The sequence below is a fragment of the Penicillium concentricum genome (genome assembly GCF_028827145.1).
Source record: "Penicillium concentricum strain IBT 3081 chromosome Unknown utg000001l_segment0_segment0, whole genome shotgun sequence".
Lineage (NCBI taxonomy): Eukaryota > Fungi > Ascomycota > Eurotiomycetes > Eurotiales > Aspergillaceae > Penicillium > Penicillium concentricum.
In genome coordinates, this window is record NW_026622754.1 from 1,451,458 (window position 1) to 1,475,362 (window position 23,905).

The following is a 23,905-nucleotide window of genomic DNA, read 5'->3' on the forward strand; positions in this document are numbered from 1 at the left end:
ATGTCTACGTAGGTCCGATGCCTAACCAGTCCGCTGTTTTCTTTGCCCCCTTTCTCGCAATAGAGTGAGATAATTGTCGCACAGTCAATGAATGCTGGATATGAATGATTTTGGCCTGAATTAATTTCAAGCTACTCGCATAGAGGTGGTGATAGATCACAGTATTGATCCTACCATTATTAAATGTACTAGATTATAGAATATAAAACAATATGTGCATTGCGCGTCCTTTTCGCCAAAAGCCTGAACTGGTCCGGGGGGTATTGTACATGAAACCAACACAATTAAATGGAACAAATCGTCAAATCGTGACAAGACTAACTTCAAAGCTCCTCTTCGAGAATTTCTTCGCCTCCAAGCTCTTGTTCCACTTCGTCAACAACAAAGCTCTCGTAGTCCTCGAGACCTTTTTGAACATGTACTTTGAAGCGAATCACGTCATTAAGCATTGTTTCGACGTTGGTGTGCAACTCCTCTCGGAGAGCATTTGCCCGAAGCGTCAGCTGTTCATATTCGATATTGGTGTTCATCTCGCGCTGCTCCATCAATTGTACACTGTCACTGAGCGTAGCGCGCATCTTCGCCAACTCCTTCTCCATCTTCTCGATTTGGGCATCGGAGGCAAGCTTCTGAGTGGTGGTGATTTCCTTGGTTCGTTCAAACTCTTCCTCTGCTGCCCGGCGTCGATGCTCCAAGGCCTCGACCTCGCTTCGTTTCTCGTCCATTGCCTCTTTGATGTTATCGAGTAGATTGCGACGGTCAAGGTCGTCATCGATCCCTTGCTTCCGTCGTTCGTTGATCTCTTTCCGGAGTGCTTGCAGGCTGTTTCGGACAGAGCCCCGTAGATCCAGACTGAGCAAATGCGCCGGGTGGTAGCCAGTGAAAGGCTCCGCCAGTAGGCGATCCCCCTCGGGAGAAATTCGGTTGGGAGCGCCACCAATCTGGCTCGCGGAGAAATTGCTCTCATTAATATTCAGACTGAGCTCATAGTCTTGGCCCTTGGCGTTCTCGGCAGCCGCGGGAATCAAGCTAGTTTGATAGCCAAGAGTATTGTAAGCTTTCACAATCTGTTCCAGATCTTCCAGTTTCTGGCTGGCTTCCGCTTCCTTCTCCATGACACGGGCGTGGGCCTCTTCTAGGCGAGCCACGGTATCTTCGAGATTCTTCTGCAGACGTTCTCGCTCCGAGTTCATGCGGTCGATATCCTGGATAGTGATGCCTTGGCGATCAACACTTGCCTGGAGATCGGAACGCTCAGATTCAGTGGCCTGGAGATCGGCATCGGTTTTTTGGATCTCCGCGTCGAGGAATTTGATGCGAGTCTCGTATTTATCAATTTTGCCTTTGACGTTCTGGTTATAATCCTCAAATTTCCTCTTGTCATCCTCCAAGATGCGGAAATGTTTATCCAACTTCGCGATGTCAGGAGCACTCTTCTCCACTTCCTCGATTTGGTCACGAAGAGCCCGGTTCTCCACCTCTAGTGCCTCCATTTCCTGCACGTACCGCTCGTTGCCATGAGCGAATTCTCGCGACATGCTTTCAACGTGCGGGATCAACCGCTTCTCCGCGGTGTCATCATCCTCGTCCTCACCACCCTGCAGCCAATCATGGTAGGCTTGAGTGAGGAAGCGGAAGATAATGCGATCACCGGTGACATCGACACCCGCCTCAGCGCAGGCATCATCATACTCGCCGGACTGGTAGCGATCCATCATCTGTGCCAATTGCATCAACCAATGTAGCATTCCGAGGAATGTTGACCAGTTCTGGCCACCAACGGCTGCGATTTGCGACTTGGTAATGCCCTTCTCATACGGGTACCTTAGCTGTTTCAGGATTGGGGGTACTTCGGAGTCCATTGCTTTTTGGAACTTGTACCCTGGATCGATCCGATGGTAGAGCCACTGGAAGATAAAGTTGAAATCCTTTTGGGTGGGCGAGCGAAGAGTGTTCTGCCCCAAGGAATGTTTCATCTCCAACTCGAACCCATGAATAGTCAAATACTCCAACAGTTCCTGGCCAATTCGTGCCTGGAAAGCTCGGTCTCTGAGAGGGCGCGGATCTCTAGGAACACCAGCCACGGTGGGAACCTGCGTGAAGAATGATTGATGTCCCATCGGCCCTCCACCAGTTGATGGCCGTGAAAATACACTGCTTCTGCGCTGTGGGTTCTGAGGAGGGGCGGGATTGGAGGAAAGAGACCCTGGCGCGTAGCTCTGCCGACTGGCACTGGCCCCAGTGAACATGTTACTAGACACTGACCGGCGAACAGACGAAAGACCGGCATCAGCGCCATATGGTCCACCAATTGACATGCGCGTAAAGTTGGGCTGCTGCGGGCGACCAGTGGAGCCCATCAAGGAAGTTCGGTGGTTCTGAGAGCTAAACGGGGGTTTTGGAATCCGATAGAGCTTGCGCGCTTCAGTGCCGACTGCGGTTGGGGGATGGCAGAGAAATTTTGCACACTTCCGAGAGTCTTGATCGCAATATACATTAGCCTCAAGCCTTGCGCTGAATAGGAGGGAACTATACTTCTCGGGGGCGCTTAATACTGAAAAGCCCAGTATCTTGCGACATGGTGATAAACAAGCCGCGCAGGCGGCGATAGACAGTGCGATTCTTTTAACAACTTTCGGATATGGTTGGTTATTGACAAAGATTCAACGTCCAAGTGGGTTGGCACCACAAAATCCGAGTGGAGGGGTTTGATCTGTTGTTTGGCAGCCACGAGGCGGCGATGTAAACAAATGCGTGCCACTTTCAAATGAGGTAGGCGGTGTACTCCAAAAGGAAAAACAGTTTGGCCGATAATCACGAGACTCCCGGTCTGGGGAAGTCTTGGCGTTGGCGCGAGTTCCGAGGTCCAAATGGCAATTGCCGATGTGAGCGTCGCATCTTCTCTCCCCAATTCATCTCTCCTGCACTTCACTGGCAGTCCACATCCATCATAATGGCTCCACGCGAGGAGCTAATTGCCTCAGCTGTAAGTTGTCTATTGACATAATGTCTCTATCATCCGCTTTCGGGGCTACCGCTAACTCATGTCCGCTAGATTACCTGTATGCACTACGAGACACACAACTTGATGTGTGATGATCGCTGACTTTATCTAGTCCTTCAGGACCCATCGGTTGCATCTTCGCCCATTGAAAAAAGGGTCTCATTTCTTCAATCCAAGAACTTGACTCAAGAGGAAGTGGACATTGCCTTATCGCGAGTCGGCGAAGACCCGTCTGCTGCGGCCGCAGCTACAGCTTCAGCATCCCCAGCACCTAGCTACTCTTCACAGCCAGTTCCTTACCGGCAACCACAGCCGCCTCAAGGATATGGTTATCCTCCATATAATCAATGGCAGCCGCCTCCTGAGTACGTTTATCTATCGATCGTCGCATGGTTTTGAGACTAATCACATGAAAAGGCCACCCAAGAGAGATTGGCGTGACTGGTTTATTATGGCAACAGTAGTGGGTGGAGTTGGTTACGGGTTGTATACTGTCACCAAGGTATGTATCCAGTGGCCCCCCTCAAAACCGATGGCGCTGATCAATCCATCCAGCGTTATATCGCACCTTTGATCGCCCCACCGACGCCTCCCCAGCTGGAACAAGATAAAGAAAACATCGATGAGCAGTTCTCACGTGCATTTACTCTGATCGAACAACTATCGACCGACACCGCTGCATTGAAGACCGCCGAGGAAGCCCGTACCGAGCGCTTGGATGGTGCTCTCAAGGACGTGGAGAATCTTGTTGCTGATCTCAAGAACTCATCCCGTCGAAGAGATGATGAGACTCGTCGCATTAGCGACGAGGTGAAGTCGTTGAAGGATGCCATTCCCAAGGCTCTTGAAGGTGCCCGGGAAGGCAATGAGAACAGACTAAAGGAGCTCGGAACTGAGCTTAAGAGCTTGAAGACCTTGCTGGGCAACCGACTTGGTGGTGGTGGAGCTACCCCTGTTGCTGGCAGGACACTGGGATCTACTCCCGTCCCCAGTACTCCTCGTCCGGCTCCGGAAGAGACCCCCGCCACTCCCACTGCCCCTGCCGCCACCAACAATTTGGCTGCTACTGTAACTCCTGCCGAACAGGAGCCGACCCAAGCCGCTACTCCAGCGAGCACAAGCCAGAGCCCCAACCCCCTCTCGCAGCTTGGTCGGTCTGCCTCCATCCCAGCATGGCAAATGGCCGCGGCCAACCGGTCTAAGGCCAATTCGCAGTCCAGTGCACCTGCCACCCCTGCTGAAACTACCGCCAGCCCTAGCCTGGAGCAGAGCGCTCCTTCCAGCTAAAATTGATTTGGGTTTGCTGAATTATTGAATGTTGTATACCTCTTCGCCTAGATGTATTTGCTACTATGAATATATTTTTTGGATAAAGTACTTGCCCCGTAATATTGAGTCCTTTCTATGTAACTTTATAGTCGAAATCAAGAAAATTGAGATGATGAATTCGTTGGAATCGACAACCCGGGGAAAATCTGGAAATCAGATGGCGGAACCGATAAGCCGACCTGCCTTCCTTATCATCCCAGAAGACAAACTCCTTCAGGCTTTCCAGAACCTCTCAACTACAAAGGAATCAGCCAAAATGCCTTCACCAACTCGCTCATCGCACCGAGCTGCCTCTCCGTCTGCGCAAACCTCAAGCCGCCATCACCGCAGCCGCCACGGCCATTCCCACCGCCACCGGCCCCGAGAGAGCTCGCGCTCGCGCTCTCCGCACCGATCAGACAGACACCGATCAGACCGTCACCACCGCCGTGACGAAGATAAAGACCGTGGACACCACGAGCGACGACACAGAGGTGCCCCAGTGAAACCAGTCGTGCTCCCTTACCAAGCGCGCGAGCTCTCAGGGCGCGACCTGAAGGCCTACGAGCCCATGTTTGGCATGTATTTGGATATTCAGAAAGGAAAACATATTGAAGACTTGAGTGAAGATGAAGTGAAAGGGCGGTGGAAGAGCTTTATGCAAAAATGGTAGGTCTGAGGGTGTTCTTTGCTTGATGCGATAATTACTGACCTCTCAGGAACCGTGGAGAGCTCGCCGAGGGATGGTATGATCCCGTTACACTCGACAAGGCACGCAAGAATGCAGAACAAGAACCGGAAGCCGGAGTAAGAGGCGGACGCGAATCGCCTGATTATACACAGGGCGAACGAGCGGCTGCTAAAGCCCCACAAAACCCGCCAATAGACGACAACGACGACGATGATGAGGACGACGAGTACGGGCCTAGTCTGCCACAACCTGGTTCAGGGAGAGGCGGCGCACAAGCGGGCCCTGCAATCCCAACTATGCAAGATCTTGAGCTCAAAAGAGGTACGTTTTTCTATTTCCCCCAAATATGATCAGAGTGCTGACCCTCCTCTAGAATCTGCTATTGAAGATGCCATGGCTGCCCGCGGTGAATCACGCGATCAGTACCGCGCTGAAATTCGTTCGCATAAATCTGCATTGCGCCAACTCGAAGACGAGATTGCGCCGCGAGCTGAGGCAGGCACACGAGAGAGACAGCTCGAGAAGAAGCGAGAAGTTGCTTCGAGCAACCGTGCATTCGCGGATTCTGCGCGCGGTGGTTCGCCCGAAGCAGCTCGTGATGAAGATTTAATGGGCGGTGGTAATGAGTTTTCTGCCTTGAAACGGGAGAAGGAGAAAGACCAGCGTAAGAAGAACGATCGTGAGATCCGGAGAGAGGAGATTCTTCGTGCGCGTACAGCTGAGCGAGAAGAACGTGCACAGGCATATCGACAGAAGGAGCAAGAGACTATGGGCTTCTTGCAGGCTCTGGCGAAGCAGCGATTTGGCTGAATATTAAAAAGGTCAGGGTGTTCGTCCTCTGAATATCCTGTATTCTTCACTTTTACATCCATAAAACAATAATATAGATACGATCTACATCCTATATACTCTGCCAGTTGGCTCCTCTGCTCCAATGAAACGGTCCGACACCGCCATCGGAGTGACTCCGAGGTATTTAGACCATATCCATGGATATAATCTTCCCCAAAAAATGCCCAGGTTACTAGAAACCATGTTTACACAACTATCTCGTCTACCATGCCGGTCAACATCAACCCAATTAGCACCCGGTAGCCGGCGATATCTCCAAACCAAAAAACAACACTCCCTACCAGCAGCATACTACCGCGGCGGCACCTCACGCGCCGTCTTCTTCAAACAACAAGACCTACCCACAAACAAAAAAGACTGGGCTCCCATATTCCGCAGTGTAATCGGCAGTCCAGATCCCCATGGCCGACAACTAGACGGATTAGGGGGTGGGATCTCCAGCCTCTCGAAGGTGTGCGTAGTAGGCGCCTCGACACACGACGAAGCCGACATCGATTACACCTTCATCTCCCTCGGCATCAAGAACACCGACGTCGACTATTCCAGTAATTGCGGGAACATGAGTTCCGCCGTCGGTCCCTTCGCCGTCGATGCACATGTCTTCCCCTTACAGAATCCACACCCGGATTTAGCCTCGGTACGCATCCACAACACCAACACAGGAAAGATCATCCATTCCTCCTTCCCCGTTGTTGACGGCGAAGCTGCCGCCAGCGGTGACTTCGCTATAGACGGTGTCGCTGGTACTGCTGCCCGTGTCCAGCTAGACTTTATCAACCCCGCCGGCTCGGTTACGGGGAAACTCCTGCCTACCGGTAATGTCATCGATATCTTTGATGGAATCAGGGCTACCTGCATCGACGTCGGGAACCCGTGTGTCTTTGTGCAGGCGCTTGATCTCGGTGTGAGTGGGAATTTGACTCCTGATGAGATCACTGCGCATCCCGATTTGCTGCTGCGCTTGGACTCTATTCGTCGGCAGGCGGGTGTTAAGATGGGTATTGCGGATGAGACTGGGGATGTGCCTGGTAGTGTGCCTAAGATCTGTGTCGTGGCTACGCCTTCGACTACCGATTCCAGGGATATCGAGCAGAGACAGACGTCTGCTGATGTTGATCTTTTGGCTCGTGCCCTTTCTGTTGGACAACCGCATAAGGCAGTCCCGATTACTGTTGCTTTGGCTCTTGCTGCTGCTGCTCGTGTGCCGCAGAGTACAGTGTCTGGAGTTGTGGATGAGGATCCTGTCGATGGTGCTGGGATTACTATTGGTCATGCCAGTGGGAATCTGTTGGTTGGTGCCAATTTCGATGTAGATGGAGCGTTGACTTCTGCCACGGTCTTTCGGACAGCGCGTCGTTTGTTTGAGGGGCGTATTTTTTGGAAGAATGACAACTGAGCAGGCGAAGTGTTTGATTGTACAATATAAATTAGCAGAAGACTACATAGATAACTGGGTAGAACAAACACTATGAAGAGAAAAAACATAAGTGGATGAAATATCCAAATCAAAACTTTTATTCTTGTACATCCCAAGTGGTATATCTATATCTATTCTAACCACATCTCTAAGCATGTCTTCCGAGATCAATATCAGCAACAAGCTTCATATCATCAGTACCAGCGCCGTCACCAAGTCCAAAGAACGGCTTAACAGCAACATCAACCACCTCCTCAAACAAGCGCCCAACAACAGCCTCCTTCAGATCCTCACCAGTCTGCGCGAAATCCGGGTATGCGTTGAGCTCCAGCAGCCACACCTCCCCATTAGCATCAACGAGGAAATCAACACCAAACAACTCAAACGCATTAGGCAGAGTCTGGAAATGAACCATCATACCCCGAGCCGCAGCCTCAAACACCTCACCCGTCACCGAGCAGATCTGCTCAAAGATCTTCTCCTTCCAGTCTGCACTGAGACCGGGGACATGATGATCGAGGTCCCAGAAGCGACGTACACTCTCTTTGTTCGAGCTACCGCCTTCCTGGAAACAGGTGTTGGTCAGATGGCGCGCGAGGTCGGCGACGTCGTCCTCTTCGTGCGGGGCGCAGTAGGTCTTAGCAGCAAATAGTGCGAGCATCTCCTTGAAGACGTAGACTTTGAGCGAGCCCGAGGCGAGCACATAGGTGCGGATATGGAATTTACGGTTCGAGGACGATGGGAGAAGGAGGGGAGGGTCGATGTAGGGTTGTGCGAGGAAGTGGCGGAGCTGTGAAGTGACGATGCCTGTGTCCAGGGCGGCGCCGACATTGCCTTCCGCGTCGTCGGTGTGTGTCTCAGATCCGCTTTCATCGTCTGAGTCTTCTTCCCACTCCTCGAAGATTTCGCGTAGCTGGTCTTCGCTGTTGAAGATGCGGATTCCCTGGCCTCGATCGCTCATGCCGGGCTTGAGGATCCACCATTCCTTTTCGGAGTCGGGTCGCTCTTCGTTTTTGGCTAGACTGTCGTTTAGCTCGTATGCTTCTAGCAAGGCGTCGTCAAGGAACTCGGCATAGTCGAGTTCGAAGTCGAATGCGGGCTTGAAATGGTGTCGTAGGATGCTATCCGGGTGCTTTGAGATCCAATTTGCCACTGTATTTGAGAGATAGTGCTTGCGAATCAAAGCTTTCCGGATAATGTATGCGCTCGAAAGAGATGTCGAGGGCCTGGACATGATATGCTCGAAGTCGAGACGCTCGTATTCGCGGTACTGGAAAAGCGGCGCGGAAGAGTCTGGTAGTTCAGACAAGGAAGACACACGCTTGGAGGCACTTCCCAGGCGACGGGTCAATGCCCGGTCAACCATCTCTTGCACGTAGGAGTCATCGCAGTCGACAAAGGAATACAACGAGGGTTGGTTAGCCGATCTACAAGATCTCCGTCTATCAGAATGGGCGCCAATACAAGAAAAGCAGATCAAAGGGGAGGGGACATGGTATCTAACAACTAAGCCAGATATCTAGAGTGCCTGCAACATGTAGATTTCGGATAGAACCCTCCATACCATGGCCCCCATCACGTCAAAGTCGTCACTCACAGCTTAATTTCCCCCGAAAGACTGGGCGCGGGCATGAAATTGGCCTTGAGAGGCGTTACGCTGTAAAAGTCAGTCGATGTTCATAAGTAAAAGGGCGGTGGACAAACCTAGTCATTTGCTCCTTAACGGTCCAGCCATCGTTGCCAGGTTCACTTTCCTCCACGCTTCGGTAAACATCCTGGAAGCTCGGCGCCCACTTGAAATGCTTGTGCTGAATTCGGGGTCCAATGGATGACTTCTCGCTGGCACCGACAGTCTGATCCGGTTTATCTCCTGCCACCTCGCCTTGGTCGCGCAGCAGCTGTTCTTGCAAATCAGGGTCCTCCGCCGATGTGGGGTCGACGGCCTGGAAGCAACTCCCGGTCCACTGATTCTGCAGCATATCGGTATATAAGACCTTGTTCTCACTAACGCCGGGTTCGAGGGGAACATTAACGCTATAGAGGTGCACGCCATCTGCCCAGTTCGCGCAAAGATGTTCAATCAACTTGACCGAATGTCCCGAGGCCTCTGCGATAATAACAGGGTCATGGTTGCGAGAGCTGAAAGCATACGACAGAGCGATTGAACGCGTCCCACAGCAGGCACCTTCCAACGCTGCGCCAATAGTTCCACTCGACAATGCGAACAGAGCGGTTGTGTTGCGGCCATAGTTCGGACCGGACACGATGACATCAACAGGGCCCCGTTCTTTGAAGTAGTGATATAGACCGATCTGGACACAGCTTGCGGGGGTCGAGTCGATCAAAACCCATTCATCACCTTCACCTTCGTCGGGTTCACCATCACTACCTCGGGGCAGATGATGTGTTGTCCCGTCTTCTTGGTGAAGCGTGCCGGGCCGAAAATAGGTAGGTTTGACGGATGCGCCTACGATGTGGGCTTTACCGATCCATGATCGCTGCTGGTGCGGGAGAATAACCGATACCGTGTGGCCGGCGGACTGGAGCGATTGGACGAGCGAATGCACGTACGGCGATGACTGATTTGACGGAGGACCGTCGTCGTTGGTGACCTAGACAGAGATGAGCCTCTAGATTAATACATGAACTATACCTTACTTACCAGGATATGCATTGTTGGTTGAAATGTGAAGAATGGAGGGGAAGAAAGTTCCCCCCCGCTTTGCGTTGTCGCAATCGGCCCAGATCCACATGTCACGCTATACTCGCTATACTATAAGGATACTATAAGGATATACTGTATAACATATACATAAGGATATTACATGTAATATAACTAGCTAGAAATAACTTCAATATGCTTGTGTCAAATGACTCCGTCGTCTCTGTACTCCACGTGCTTCTGCGCTTTCTAGTCCAGAGCCTGTACCGGCTTCATCACCCTCAGCCGGGTAGTTAGAAAGCAATATCCTTTCCTGTTCCTCCTGCTCCTCCTGCTCCTCCTTTTTGACCTCGGTAGATTCAGAAGTATCTCCGTCCTCGGACTCTTCTTTGATAGGCTCTTCCGGCTCCTCCTTGATCTCATTCTTAGGCATAGTCTCCCAAATCCAAGTCATCGCCAGCCACGTCAAGCCAGCAGAGAGCATAGAGACAGACCAGAACAGAGTGCTGAAAACAACAAAAGAAGTAATCTTCCAGCGCCACATAAGCCATCTACCGATATATTAGCCACATCTCAAAAACATCCCAATCCCCAACAAGACCTACCTAAGCCCCGTAAGCCTAGCCCGGAATTCCACTTGAGCGGTATAAACCTGCATCTTCGAGTCACTTTGAATTTCCAGTCGCAGACTCTGCGGCAAGTTCTGGCCCCCCTTCGTAAACTCAAGCTGTTCCATCATCGGTACCTCCAACGTCTCCGACTCCCGGCGCCAGCCAACAACATAAAGCGGCATACGTGCCGCTCTCCGGGCAACATCCACCAGCGGCGAAGCATAAGTCATGATAGCAGGACGGCGGGCCTGTGATATCGGGGTGTTATTCAGACCGGGTAGGAGGGACGAGGCCGGGCGGGAGGAAAAGAGGGTGAGGTCGAGCATGAAGTTGCCTGTATCGAGATTTGAGGGTGTGCGTGGAAGCTCGAGCGTCACGGATACATCGTAAGGTTGGAAAGCCACGAATTCCGAGTCGAAGTTTGCTGTGCCCCAGGGGTTGCCATTGCTGTGCACATGTTAGTTGAGCTGTCTGGTTGCGGGGAATGCTATCGTACCCGAATTGTAGATGGACTTCGCGCTGTAGTCCGACCGTGGGGATGAATTTGAAATAGAAGACCCCGTAGGCAATTGCAGAGATACCAATTAGGAGCGCTGCGGCGCCCATGAACAGCAGCGTATTCAGGTATAGCCGTAAGGCAGACTTGGATACCAGCGCGCGGAACGGCGTGAGGACCGCATCCTGTCTTGCGTCAGCTACAATTGAGAAACTTGCATCAATATACCCACCATGATGACATCCCTGACAGAAGATGGACCATATTCTGACTCGTCTCCAAATTCCGAGTCCGCCATTTTTCGGGAATAGTTGGCAGAGACAAGCTTGAAGTTGTCTCAGGCTTATCCTGTTATCTTATCTGCACCGAGGTCTCTACGGCATGTTTTTGGGTCCATCGCGCCAACCTACATATCTACTCAACGTCTAGATTATAAAAACTCTTAAAAGTTCCTAAAGAAGCTAGATATTACCCAAAACATAGTATACTTTAAGGAGAAGTAGTTATAGACCACTATTACTGAGATATCATGTCACATTTACTATGGTGTTTTAGGGGCGGCTGGCTTATATGGGCATACGTTATTTATTTTGCTGCTGACTACATTACTGAAGATGAATTTGAACTAGAATTATCTTCCGAGCTATAGGAAAATACTATCAGCCGGATTCATATCCTAGAAAGCGAAGGTGTGGAAATGGGTGTACAAGAAATATCACCGATGGAGATGAGCACCCTCTTTCATCCCGACCAATTCAAGACATTGTTCTAGCCAATTGTACGTATACTAATATAAAGAAATTATTCGCAAGGTGCTTCGTTAATTGAAAATGCTTTACGGGCATAGTCTCTAGATGGCTAAGGCGTCTAAGTAACTCTCACAACTCGTTCTACCTATATATTTGACGTATTTTGGTGTATTTTCCTACTATCATAAATGAATCCGCGCCTCTTTTTTCACTCATTATTGATGTATCATTTTTAAAATTGTAATAGAATTTGAGATAGCATATATAACAAATAGTAGAGATTGTAAACCCACATTGAATAAGGCGTAAAGAAATCTCCAACTATATCAGATGATTCAGATCTTCTCCTAACGAAAAACAGAGATCCAAATAATGATGGGCTTATGTTCTTAATTGGAGGGCAATGCCAAGTCAAAATCCATGTGATCCAGTGAATCAAAGCCGTCTTTAAGTGTTGTAGTGAATATGGATACTCCCTCAAATTCCTTGAATTTCTGCAACTGATAGCCTGGGAGTAGCACTAATAAACAGATATCCCTCGTCGATCGCATAGTAAGCTAGCGGCTTTATCTAGACAGAATATCATCGAAAGTGGTATCTGACTGCTCGCTTCCAAAGAGCATTTGAATTCGTTGTTCCCGATTCCTCGTACTGAGGGCTTGCATGACATCGCTATCGGTTGCGCGTCGTGTCTGGTTTTTAAAATAAGACAGCACGCCGTTTTGATTTTGGCACCCGTACGGCCCCGCCTCTCCCGATTGAATTGCTGTAGAAGCAGCGAGGATGTCGGCGGCGGATGTCAGCCATACGGACTCCGTAATCCACCACTGGCCATTCGCGTCACTAAAGCATTGTGACATCTTGGTAATCGAGCCTTAGCTTTGACTCTTAAAGAATAGTTAAAAATGGAGTGGATTTTGATATTGGAAGAGGAAGCAGCACTTTGAGAGACCTAGTAGGTTAAGGGCCTATTTAAGCACGTCGCTGGCAACGTTTTAATTTAATGGATTTGTCCAGCATTAGCTTTGGCTACCCTGGCAATATATTGCGATTGGTCGAGTGCCAAGGATCTTTTAGAAGAGGTGCATAATAGCTGGAATTAAGGCAACACGAGGTCACGAATATGCCAATGCACATCTTAAAGGGAAAGTCTTATTTGCGGCTGACTTTGACTTATCAACGTTTTTGTATGGCTTGCATTCAGCCAGCTAATCTATGCACGAGGCAAATTCTGGTGCTTAGTGGATCAATGTGAATGGTCAAAGATGTATCTCAACATGTACAAACATTACCTAGTTTAGCTTGGTGCCCCGGGTCTACCATGATTGGCCGTATGTACGTAATGCCTTCGCCCTCAGTTTGAGCCCCAAGAGTTGAGGCTCTGCATCCAAGGACACGAGATCACGTCAACTTCACAATCACGAGTGATTCAATAATTCCCGCTAGTCTCGCTAGTCTCGCTGACCTGCGCGATGCATGCTAGTCATCAGCCCGTTATTAGCCCATTCGCCATTCGATAGGTGACAGATTGTGGCATGGCTTTCGCAGCTGCAGACCGTTGGCCGAAAGGTGCAGCATCGACCGAGGGGGCGTGTGTGGTATTTTCGCTATTGGTTCATATCACCGAGCTGTGCTTTCAAATATTCATCGACTGGGTGGAGAGGAACCGGAGAGACCGAGGAAGACAACAACGGGCGCCACGGTAATCATGACTAGGCAACCGGGTGCCATTCTGTTGCACCAGGGCCGTGCAATGGAACCTCAGCTGGAGCGGACGGAGTCGAATATCAAGAGTGGTGTTCGCCCTATCTACTGACTGCGACGTGGCGGTGTTCAATTTGATGTCAGTCCATCAGTCTTTTGCCAGCGCGGAGGGGCCCAAGGCTATCAAACGCGCCTCGTCTGCACACACTATAAAGGGCTTTGAGAGTAGTACTCAACTTGGTCCAAACCACCCTTACCATCACTCCGACGTAAGTGTTTTCTCATCCCACGCTTCTTTGAATAGCGTCTAAATATATCATCCATGACATCACAGTCGTACGTTAACCAACGCTATTCGCTGCGCTACCTGTAGTCGACATGTGTAACTCTGGCGAATGTACTGGGAATGTGAGACTGAACATTACTACCTGGGCCAACTGTACCGAAAGGATTTACGACGTCACAGGACTGCAAAATTATGTCGGCATTCGAACCTACAGAACTTGTGGAGAACCCTTCGCGAAAGTGTGGTCGGAGGAGTGCGAGAAAATCTTACTGATAACCCCGACAAAGACAACAAAATACAACGTCTGTCCTCGCCATCGGGCAAGACTCGACTAGGTGAGTTTTCAAACAAGGAGTCGAGAGGCGACCACCTACCGATACTAACAGCAATCAGCTCGGTGCAAGGTCATGAAGTGTGCTTAATCTACTTGTTGCTGTGTTTGGGGGCTCAGGAACACAAGTAAAACCTCATGAAAAAGCTCCCTTTGCCACCCCAGTGACGGTGTTGTCGCCACTCCGAAGGAGATCTCTAAAAGAGTGGGATGAATACGAGGGACTTTTCGGGCCCATCTTGCGGTCTATAAAACGAGTATACGTAGCCTAGTATCTCGTAGTTGAGTTGAGTCAATTGAGTCCTTTGAACTCTGAATATATTGCTGTAACCGCTCACGTGAGTGAACATTTATCAACACTCTGTGATGCTGAATCTGCGTCGCTTCTCGTTGAGAGACCTCCGGCGGCAACATATCTCACGATACTTTACCACATCACCTTCAAAGACGCAAGAGGTCCATTTCTGAGGCCACGGGAGGAAACGAGGGGTTCATACATCCAGGTGCAGCTTCCTAGGATCTCTTATCTCGGGGCCTATACTATCAAGGCGGCAGCTGTCCGCCGTGCGTGCCGCCAATACATACTCCCGCAATAAACCCTTTCGGAAGCCTACTACCCGCGATGGCACAGCCTCCCGACTCTCCCGAGCTGCCGTAGGGTCACGCAAACCCAGTCAGTCTCTCATGCCACTTTAGATATGTTGAACATGGCTACAACCCGCCCACCACTCGGTATAGATTTATTTATCAGAATCGTGGACTCTGAATCGGCCACTAGCGTTTGAGCATCATAATTACCCTGGTACTCAGCAATTTGTCCCTTCTCGCGTTACCAGCGATGGCGCCATGTCCATACATCTCGCTCACGCTACCTCGACGTTTGGCGGACATGATGGCCCGCAGCTTCTCCAAGGATTTGCGCCACAAAGTATGCCGCCGTACAGTCCGATGCAGTGGACGCAGGGCAGACTAATTCGTGGTCATGGAGGCGAATATATAGCTGGTACGCAGTTTTAAGAGTCGCCAGTGCCGGTTAGAAATAATGTAGAAGGGGAAGCTTCGGGCTTTCAACGAGCGCGCCGTGGAAAGGTATGTAACTGGGTAGTTAGCGCAGCTCTACCTTTTCTAACCCATCATTCACCAAGATCCTGGATCGGCGGCACAGACTGGATAACGGGTATGATCGCTTATCGTGGAAAGAAGCAAGCGTGTTGGCTCAACTCCGGACTGGCATGGCAAGACTAAATGGATAGCTCCATCGAATCAACGTGGCAGACACGGATCAGTGTGCATGTGGACAAGCAAAACTTTACCTACTATACCCTAGTAATTTGAGCTTCTCTTCCGGAATATAGAAAGTAATTGACCTAAAACTTTGCTCCTATATCGCCACGTTATAGATGAGCTCGGTGCCTTCCAATTTTGCGTCATCGTGTTTTAGTACGTTATTTTTTTGGGGGGGGAATGAGACTAAAGGATCGCGTACCTTAGGAAATCGGGGCATAGTGAGAAGTGAGGGCCATTAAAAAGTAATCGCAAAATAACTAATATTGTAGGGCAAAGTGCTCCTTCGGGTATAGACTGAGCGTAGACTAAGTGCTTGATCTGAGTAATCAGTGAGTAATCAATAAGCATCCAATCATACTCACTGAGCGCACATTGGACCTCACAGCTTCACATAATGTACTTGAGCAGCTCACTGAGCCCGGACCGAAATTTACTCAGTGAGCCTGACTCTGAGCGCCCTCGTAAAAGCAGCGGCAGCTAAGATAGGAAAAATGGTACGTATAGCTACCTACGCATAAGCCCTTAGAAGCATGAGATTATTTCTCCATCTTCAATAGTCTTATCAAGTCGATATATGCCCTATTCTGAAGCACCTCATCTAAATCGCTCGTAAATCCCGTAGACAATGTCTAGTACTACATAAAAAAGTACTTTGTTATCATCTTTATATAGGTCTTTTTTCAAGTCTTTTATAGGGTCTTTTAGAATATAACTTCTGTATTTTTTGTAAAAACGTTACTAGGGCCCCGGGGCTGGTTAGTTTGATTAGTAACAAAGATGTGGTTTATTATATGAAGCCGTACGGAAGGCCCAAAAAGAAGCTACAATGATCATAAGAATAGTAAATTAGCATTGCCCAATGCAGATAACGATGACACCGTCAACTCCAGCTTTTACAGTCTTATCATTACAGGTCGCGGGCAGCATGAGACGCGAAAGAAATATCATGGAACCTCAAGTCATGCGGAAATCGTAAGAGAAAAAAAGTAAATATGCATGCCATCACCACGGCTAGCCCCTGCCGTAACATGAAACTGAAAAGATAAAAACGAAAAAAATGACGCAAAGGACATCAGCAATTGCGGAAGAGAACCCCGTGAAAATTACATGCAACGAAGTACTCCTGTACCGCCCGAGTTACCAGAGAAAGAACTTGAGGAGAGATGGAAGGAGAGGATGAGGATGAGAGGTCGAGAAAAGTCTAGGCAATGGGCCGAGGGCTCTGTTGTTGGATATGTTGGAGAAGGGCGTCGAAAAGACGACCAATCTGAGGAGGAGTTAGTATTGCGAGATTGTGGAAGATTGGGGGTAAGCTTACCTCAGGTGCCGCCTGGATGAAGGGGAGGCGGAAGAATGAGTAGCTCCGGTTCTGGAGAAGCTCCTGCAGGGTGATGATCAGACCCCAGGGATGTGGGCGGTGGACAATCAGCCGCTCTAACAACACACGAATGATTTGCTGGCGGATATCCGAGTCATCTTGATCGGAGTACTCCACGCCAAACAGACGGAGGATCGTGAAGCTGAAGAAGTAGGTGTGGCTGTTGGGGTAACGAAGCTGGTTGGCCATGGCACTAAGCAAGTAGTAGCGGCTCTCAGGTCGCAGAACTTGGGCGATCTTCTCCAGAAGAGCAGCGTGAGTCGAGTTCTCAAAGGCGCTGCGGGTGTTGCCCTTGGAAGCATGCTCCACTGCAGCTTGTTGGCCAATGTACAAAACAAGCGCGTTAACCAGAACGACATCCACGTCGACCGGGACAAAGAAGAGGCCGGTGTCCTTAGAATCGGGGTTGATAATGGCGTCGCAAAGCTGCTGAACAGCAGAGTCGGAGATGCTTTCATTCTGGAGCACACCGTCAACAATTTCCTTGATGTTGGCAACCTGCAAAGGAGCAACAATATCACCAGCAATCTTCGGGATTTCACGCATCTCCTCAATACGCTCGACCTTCAAGCCTTCGCGGAAAGGATCGGGAAGTTTCTGGAAGGACGAGGGGTAGGCACTGAGAACAAGATTGCGGAGCTGGGCGCAATGAGCCGGGATCACGTTGCAGAACTGGAAATGGTTCTCAGCCACGAACTCGGGGAAATCGTGGTGCAGAATCAACAAGATACGGAGAACGCCCTTGTATAGATCTTTGGCGACGTATGTAATGTTGGCAGCCTTAAGTTGGTCGCCCATATAGGACAGCAATGCTTGCATGATTTCACAGTAAGGCGCCCATCCTGCACGATCGGGCATGTTGAGCATGTCAGACATGAACACCCGGTGAGATACCAAGCAAAGCCAGCCATAAACGAACCCGGGAACGTAACGGGGCTGGAAGGAGAGGAATTTGTTGGCCAAGGCAAAGATCATTCCCTGGTGCTGCTCAGTGTGCTGCAGACCGTTCATAGAGTACTCGCACAGAATGCTGGAGAAGAGACGGAAGAACACACGCTGGTTGAAAGCTTCTCCTCTCATGACCTGGTGGTGGTTGAGGACCAGGACCAAGAGAGACAGAATGGAGTTGAAGTACGTAGCCTTATTGGCTTTGACGGCGCCAGAGTCCTCACCCTGGAATCTGATGAGAAGAATCACGAGCTTAGCGAGGGCATCGATATAGAGGAAGGCCTCATCAAGGCTGCCGCCGTTGGGGTTCTGAGACTCATGCTCAAACATAGCGACGGAAATGTCGATGCTGAGACGGAAAAACAGCGCGGAGTCCTCTTGGCTGTTCATCACTTGGCGGTTGTGGAGATCCTGAAGGAAAGAGTGGAAGGTGCGGTCAGTTGCACCGGGAGCCTTGTAGATACCAATCCACTCGCTGAAGATGTACTCCATTTGGTCACGCTTGGACCTGGCTTGGTCAGTCAGGAGAGAGTTGACGACCTCGGGAATGCCAGACTCGCGGAGCTTGCGCACAATTTCGAGACCGGGAGCAACGGTTGGGTCCTCCGCGAGCCATTGGCTCATGGCATCTAGACTGCCAGAGAAGTCTGATCGAAGGGCCGAGGGCTCTTCATTAAAGAGAACGCGGTCCATCAAGTTGCCGAGCAACTCCAAAGCGGGCACATTCCTGGATTGAATGAGTCGGGTCAGGTTCGTGTCGACCCGACGGATGTCCAGGAGGCCTGCGTCAATGAGAGCAACGGTGACCGGAACATTGAACATGTGCTCATCATCAACTTCGGAGAGCAGTGCCCATGTGTACCGAGCAATGAGACTGGACATATCGCACAGCTTGGCAAGAAGGTGCACGAGAACTTCAATCTCGAGAGATCCATGTGGCTGGGAATACAAAAGGGTGCAAACCTTCAAAGAGGTCAGTCGTGCCAGCTCCTCGCCATTCGTCGAGGCAAGGATGCTGCGCAATGCCTGGTTGTATTCCTGGAGAACTGCGCTATCTCTGCCAAGGTCCTTGACGTGCTCTTCAGGGGCGCTGCGAGCAGACTGCTGGAGATCGGAGACGAGGCTTTCCACCCGTTCCCGGGGGCTTTGAGCATCAAGGAACCCGTTGGTCTGAACGGGGGGCATTTGAGAAACAGCAGGTTGCGGCTGGGGGGTTCTGTGAGGAATGGCTGGCTGCTCAGCCGGGGTGGAAAGGTTCGGAATAGCAGGGTAAGATTCTCCCAGGACGTCGGGGAGCTGACGACCAGCCGATGCATCAGTGGATGGCGCCGGGCCTCGGGATTGACGGGCAAACTCTTCGTAGATGGCGAGTTGCTCCTTGTTGAGACCGCCAGGCGCTTGACGGTAAGGCTCCGGAATGAACAATCCCCAACGGTTCATTGAAGGATCAATGAAGGGGTCGTTGGAGCGACTAGCCTGGTGGCGACGACGGGCCTCCAATTGAGGCTCAATCACCTTCTCGATCTCAGGCAGAGACTTTTCCTCTGCGGCTTTCTCGACAATACCACAGGCAGCATCGAGGTTATCGTTCACACACATCAGAATCAAGCCTTCGGGCATAGGCTGCTCGGAATAGTCTTGCTGAATCATGCGGATGTAGTTAGTCATGCTAACCTTCAGAGGCTCTTTGCAGGTAACAAGTGCCAGGCTACCGGCAAGTTGTCGGACCATGATGCCCGCGGCATGGCGCACACGTTCTTCATCAGGTTCCATCGCAAAGTCCTTGGAGACAAGTTGTACGGTGGAGATAGACGCAATGGTGACAGAACGCTCAACGACAGGAGTAATGATTTCGGCAATGGCGCGCTCGACTGCGGTGTGCACAATCTGTTTGAGAATGGTGGGATCGACCATGCTGCTCGCTGATGAGGGTAGCACAAGGATCTTGTCGAGGCTGGGCAGTGTTGACATGATGGCGGCCGGAGACAGCCTCTCGTTTCGGATGGCTGGGTTTATAGCGCTGAGGGACAAGTCCTCAAATGGTTCAGCAAGACCCTCTGGGGCATTAACAGTGGGCAGTGGTTCCTCGGCGTGTGCAGCACGATCGCGAATGACGACTGCAGGTTCAATTGTCTTGTGGTCGAGATCAAGATCTTTGCAGAGGACTTCAATCTCGAACTTGAGATTGAGCTTCAATTCGGCGAAATGATAAAGCTCCAACAGTAGGCCCAAAATATCCATCAGCCAGGGGTTGGGTGGCTTGAAGACTGTGGATTTTGTAGCCTGCACAAGGACTTTGCAGGTGAAGGGGATCGTAACCATTAGGCGTTGGGTGTCGTAGCCTTCGAGAAGCAGGCCTTTGAAGTAGATGTTCTTGTGCTTGATGGGTTTGTCTTTGGCAATAGTCAGCGAACCAAGCCAAGCACCAAGGTTCTTCAGGTGGCCGCGATCGGTAGACGAGCTTAAAGTGTTCTCTGAGTTAATCAACTTAGCGACACTGACATAGGTCTCTCGCAGGACCTCGGCCCAGAGGATCTTGTCACCAATGCGCCCAAGAAGGTCAAGATAGAGCTGTTGGAAATTGGGCTGCAACTTGGCACGTTCTTCCACAAGGTATGCGGCGAACCACTGATGGTGTTGGTCGCGCAACACTTCTTGCAGATCTTCAAGCTTCTCATCAATGTTCTGCTCGGAAACATTGTTAAGAACGAAAAGAATTTTGTCTTGGATGTCTTCATCAGGCTCTTCGTACAGTTCAGATCGAAGAGGTGGGTCGACTTGAACAGCACGGAACTTGCGCACAGAGCCATCAGCGATAGGGGAGTCGACAGAATTGCCATTAGTCAGGGGCACAGAAGCAAGACCATCAAAGGGTCCTGCCTCAGCTTCCCCAATCTGGTTTCCTTGCTCACGGAGCACCTCCTCTGCCTTTTGGTAGATGGGGGTGCCTTGAAGAGATGGAATTTGGAAGAGTAGGTGGCAGAAACCAGCCCACTCGGGAAGACGGTTGATCAACTGCTCAATTGCTTCCACACCGAACTTGTACATCGGGTCGTGGGGCTCATGTTCGCGGACAGCCTCGAGGATCATACCGAGACCAACCTTCAGCGTGATGCCGTCAACAAGACGGAAGTTGATGATGCCACCAAACATGACCGCAGTCTTGGTCAGAGCCTCAAGGGGGTACTCGTGGTAGCAATGATATTCGTCGACCAGGCCATGCACCATGCAGGCGAACAGATCTTGTTCTGTGGGGTCACGCGAAGACTTGTATTTGCGCATCAACTCCAGCATCTCACGAAGCGAGAGTTCCTCGTGGTACATTTTACCAAAGAGCTCTTGCATTTGTTTGTCGATTGAATCGGGCAACGTGTTGCCGTTCTCGCCATTGGCGTCGATGATATCATCGAACCCTTCGCCGTAGTTAATCAGGCGAGGATATGTCTGAATGCAAATGCGCTGGACAGGTGTGAGATTTTCGCGGTCCCCGACGTATTCTTCCAACACAGACAAAAGCGTGTAAACAGTTTTGACTGCGAGGCTGACCATTTGATGAGCAGACTGCTCCTTCCGTTGGACGTGCAATTCGTCCTCGGCTTTGATTCGCAGGAACTTGGAAAGGAGACCACCCATATCGATGGCGCCTTTCTGTGCGGCATTCCGAACCCACTGTTCAAGGTCAAAGGGACTTTTGCGGTGGGAGTAACAGGCGAGATCGAGGGCAAGACCGTTGGTGAACCCAAGGAGATAATCAAGCCATCCGTATGCCGCGGCATGCTCATAGATCACAGCGGTGGACGTGGGATCTTGAGTGAAAGTGGTAAAAAGCTGCTCTGATACCCACTGTCGATCTTGTCGCCAGGCACCGTGGAGAGCGAGCTGATATCCATCCTCTTGCTTCGAAATGAAAACAATGAACGTGCGGAGGACAAAGCTCTGCTGGACACTGGACCACGGCTGCGGAACAGCAAGAGCGGAACAGAGGAAGACTGGCAGATCAAATTGGACAACCGCTTTTATAAGGAGCTGGCTTTCTGTCGCAGCCCATGAAGCCTGGGAGAACAAGGCAAGGTCGAAAATTGCTTTCATGGCGTCCATGGACCGAAGAGGTGACTTTGCCGCACGCTCGCCTTGCAATTTGACGATATCAGGGGCGTCTTCAAAGAAGTCAGGGGGAAAGTTGCGCGAAGATTATTGATGTGTGATGGGTCGATCCGAGAGGCCACAAAAGCTGTCAGGAATGACATCTGCGTGTCACGATGCTCCCAGTCTCCACCCCAAAGCTTTTGAACATCCAAAGACGAGTCGTCGACCGACATGGCGGCAAGAACGCTGTACAATTTGGTGAATTGCTTCGGATCCACTCGGAGGCCCTCACGATCGAAGTTGCGGAACACCAGGGGCCAATTGATTGGCTTGTCGTTATATGCACTTAAGAATGTCTCTAGCGAGAATTGTTCCCAATATTGCGACAAGATCATGAAGAGAAGGGCGCTTGCTAGATGCTCTTCGCTGAAGTTCTTCTGGTCTGCATTTAGCATTTCACTTATGGTCTCGATATTTGCAGTGGCACGAGGTCCCTTGGCATGAAGCTGTCGAACAAGGACATATTGAGGGTTGACAAAATTGAACATCTGTAGGGCAGATGAAACTTCGAATGGCATATCCAAGCCAAGTTTTTGGTATCGCAGATTGGCCGCGTAAACCAGCTTCGCCTTGACATCGTCGGTAAAATTGCGGGGAGGGTATAAGATGAAACGTTCAATCGTCATGCCGAGGAATGAGTTGTGGTAATCTTTAGTCACGTCGGTGGGAGTCGCCAAGCTCTGCAGGAAAGGGGCAATGGAATTCGAGAGGATGGCATCGGCTAATGGGAGTTGTTAGAGCAAATCGAGAGGGGTAGAAGAACAAACATACCTTTAGCACGAAGATCTGACTTGCTAGTCAGCTTAAAGGCCAAGGCAAGTGCAACCTTGACAATTGGGTCGAGTCGGAAATGATCCAAGAAAGTGGAAAGGTCGAAGTCGCGGAAGATATCTCCTTCAGAGGTATCTACTGTTTCAGCGATTTTCTGAGCCTGCTCCATGTCCGAAGACACTTTCTGCAGCTCTTGGACAAGGAGAGGGTAGTTGCCCGCATTCTCGACGGACTTGTTAACACCCGGGAAGATTTGTGGCGCATTTCCTGTTAGGAGGCGGCGAAAGTATTTGGAAAAGACCTCCATTCCGTTCGATGTCACAAGCTGCCGTTGTTAGAATCGAGTGAATTGGGATATAGGGTAGCACCACCAACCTTGTGTATCTGGGCAGCCTTTGTTTCCCACTTCTCTTTGCCTTCTTTCTCTGTAATAGAATCCAGCAACAGGAACACCTGAGCAATGGAGATTTTGGTGAGCGATGATTGGCTCGAGTGGGCAGCTGCAGAACCCGGCTTGTCAGAAGCGAAGCCTGTGGGAGAATTCACGGTTGTTCCGGACGAGAGCGGCGAGAAGACACCTCTGGTAGATCCCGGCCCACCACCTCCTCCCCCAGTACCTCCTCCACCCGGGGTGGAGCCTGTAGCAGAGGCCAAATGAGACCCTATGGAAGGGGTGTGAGCTCGGAACTTTGGAGACGAGAGGGTTGTTGCGTGTTGTTGCGAGCCAGATTGCAAGGATGTGAACGGCGAAGATGTGGGTTTGGGACTTCCACCGGAGAGACCCCTAGCAGAGCTCAGCACTGCAGAGAAAGAAGATGGTGTCGAAACCCCAAGGCCTGCGTCCAAGCCCCGGGAAGCCGTGGGGGGAGCGGCGGAGGATATGTTGGTCGCGAGTGGAGTCAACCCACGACGTGCGCCGGACTGCGACACGGACCGACCCCAGGCACCAATATCAGTCCTGGTCGAAGAAGATTTATCGGTGCCAGAAGCAATCGACGATTGGGCGGAAGGGTGAGGGGGAGGGAAGGTCATCTAGGAGACGCGATCATTTGATCTGGAGGTCCAAAGACAGATTTTTAAGGGTCACAGGCGCAATAAACGGGGGAAATCGATAAAGCAGATCAATGAAATCGACGCGAGATCATGCGATATCGAGAGAGGGAGGGTATCGGAAAAAGAAGATGACACTGTGGGAGAGGAATGGATGGGGGAACGATGAGATGGAGAGGTTGCAAGAGGAATGGGGTGCAAGGTGCGAGTTGTC

At 50.7% G+C, this 23,905-nt stretch overlaps 9 protein-coding genes across 9 annotated transcripts; 5 read left to right on the top strand and 4 right to left on the bottom strand.

Annotated features, from left to right (window-relative positions):
- Window positions 1–323: 323 nt before the first annotated feature.
- Window positions 324–2,580, bottom strand: N7517_000553 (kinetochore-associated Ndc80 complex subunit NDC80; the record flags this gene model as incomplete). The annotated part of the gene is made up of 2 exons (XM_056718283.1): window positions 324–2,468; window positions 2,536–2,580. 2 exons carry the CDS (start codon window positions 2,578–2,580, stop codon window positions 324–326), a joined length of 2,190 nt encoding a protein of 729 aa, XP_056582418.1.
- Window positions 2,581–2,953: 373 nt separating this feature from the next.
- On the top strand, window positions 2,954–4,291 carry pex14 (putative peroxisomal membrane anchor protein (Pex14); the record flags this gene model as incomplete). Its single annotated transcript, XM_056718284.1, has 5 exons — window positions 2,954–2,986; window positions 3,056–3,062; window positions 3,117–3,369; window positions 3,422–3,506; window positions 3,560–4,291. The coding sequence occupies 5 exons, from the start codon at window positions 2,954–2,956 to the stop codon at window positions 4,289–4,291; spliced, it is 1,110 nt and encodes a 369-aa protein (XP_056582419.1).
- Window positions 4,292–4,589: 298 nt separating this feature from the next.
- Window positions 4,590–5,813, top strand: N7517_000555 (uncharacterized protein; the record flags this gene model as incomplete). The annotated part of the gene is made up of 3 exons (XM_056718285.1): window positions 4,590–4,981; window positions 5,032–5,324; window positions 5,377–5,813. The coding sequence occupies 3 exons, from the start codon at window positions 4,590–4,592 to the stop codon at window positions 5,811–5,813; spliced, it is 1,122 nt and encodes a 373-aa protein (XP_056582420.1).
- A 223-nt stretch (window positions 5,814–6,036) lies between these two features.
- N7517_000556 (DUF453 domain protein) lies at window positions 6,037–7,251 on the top strand (the record flags this gene model as incomplete). The annotated part of the gene is made up of 1 exon (XM_056718286.1): window positions 6,037–7,251. The coding sequence occupies one exon, from the start codon at window positions 6,037–6,039 to the stop codon at window positions 7,249–7,251; it is 1,215 nt and encodes a 404-aa protein (XP_056582421.1).
- A 169-nt stretch (window positions 7,252–7,420) lies between these two features.
- On the bottom strand, window positions 7,421–11,339 carry N7517_000557 (Survival protein SurE-like phosphatase/nucleotidase; the record flags this gene model as incomplete). The annotated part of the gene is made up of 7 exons (XM_056718287.1): window positions 7,421–8,699; window positions 8,870–8,929; window positions 8,977–9,884; window positions 10,164–10,485; window positions 10,540–10,992; window positions 11,042–11,226; window positions 11,274–11,339. The coding sequence occupies 7 exons, from the start codon at window positions 11,337–11,339 to the stop codon at window positions 7,421–7,423; spliced, it is 3,273 nt and encodes a 1,090-aa protein (XP_056582422.1).
- Window positions 11,340–12,356: 1,017 nt separating this feature from the next.
- Window positions 12,357–12,650, bottom strand: N7517_000558 (uncharacterized protein; the record flags this gene model as incomplete). Its single annotated transcript, XM_056718288.1, has 1 exon — window positions 12,357–12,650. The coding sequence occupies one exon, from the start codon at window positions 12,648–12,650 to the stop codon at window positions 12,357–12,359; it is 294 nt and encodes a 97-aa protein (XP_056582423.1).
- Window positions 12,651–13,498: 848 nt separating this feature from the next.
- Window positions 13,499–13,867, top strand: N7517_000559 (uncharacterized protein; the record flags this gene model as incomplete). The annotated part of the gene is made up of 3 exons (XM_056718289.1): window positions 13,499–13,588; window positions 13,647–13,763; window positions 13,829–13,867. 3 exons carry the CDS (start codon window positions 13,499–13,501, stop codon window positions 13,865–13,867), a joined length of 246 nt encoding a protein of 81 aa, XP_056582424.1.
- Window positions 13,868–14,949: 1,082 nt separating this feature from the next.
- N7517_000560 (uncharacterized protein) lies at window positions 14,950–15,356 on the top strand (the record flags this gene model as incomplete). The annotated part of the gene is made up of 3 exons (XM_056718290.1): window positions 14,950–15,039; window positions 15,160–15,200; window positions 15,257–15,356. The coding sequence occupies 3 exons, from the start codon at window positions 14,950–14,952 to the stop codon at window positions 15,354–15,356; spliced, it is 231 nt and encodes a 76-aa protein (XP_056582425.1).
- Window positions 15,357–16,599: 1,243 nt separating this feature from the next.
- Window positions 16,600–23,673, bottom strand: N7517_000561 (CCR4-NOT core subunit CDC39; the record flags this gene model as incomplete). Its single annotated transcript, XM_056718291.1, has 5 exons — window positions 16,600–16,665; window positions 16,717–21,881; window positions 21,983–22,591; window positions 22,642–22,966; window positions 23,017–23,673. The coding sequence occupies 5 exons, from the start codon at window positions 23,671–23,673 to the stop codon at window positions 16,600–16,602; spliced, it is 6,822 nt and encodes a 2,273-aa protein (XP_056582426.1).
- Window positions 23,674–23,905: the final 232 nt, after the last annotated feature.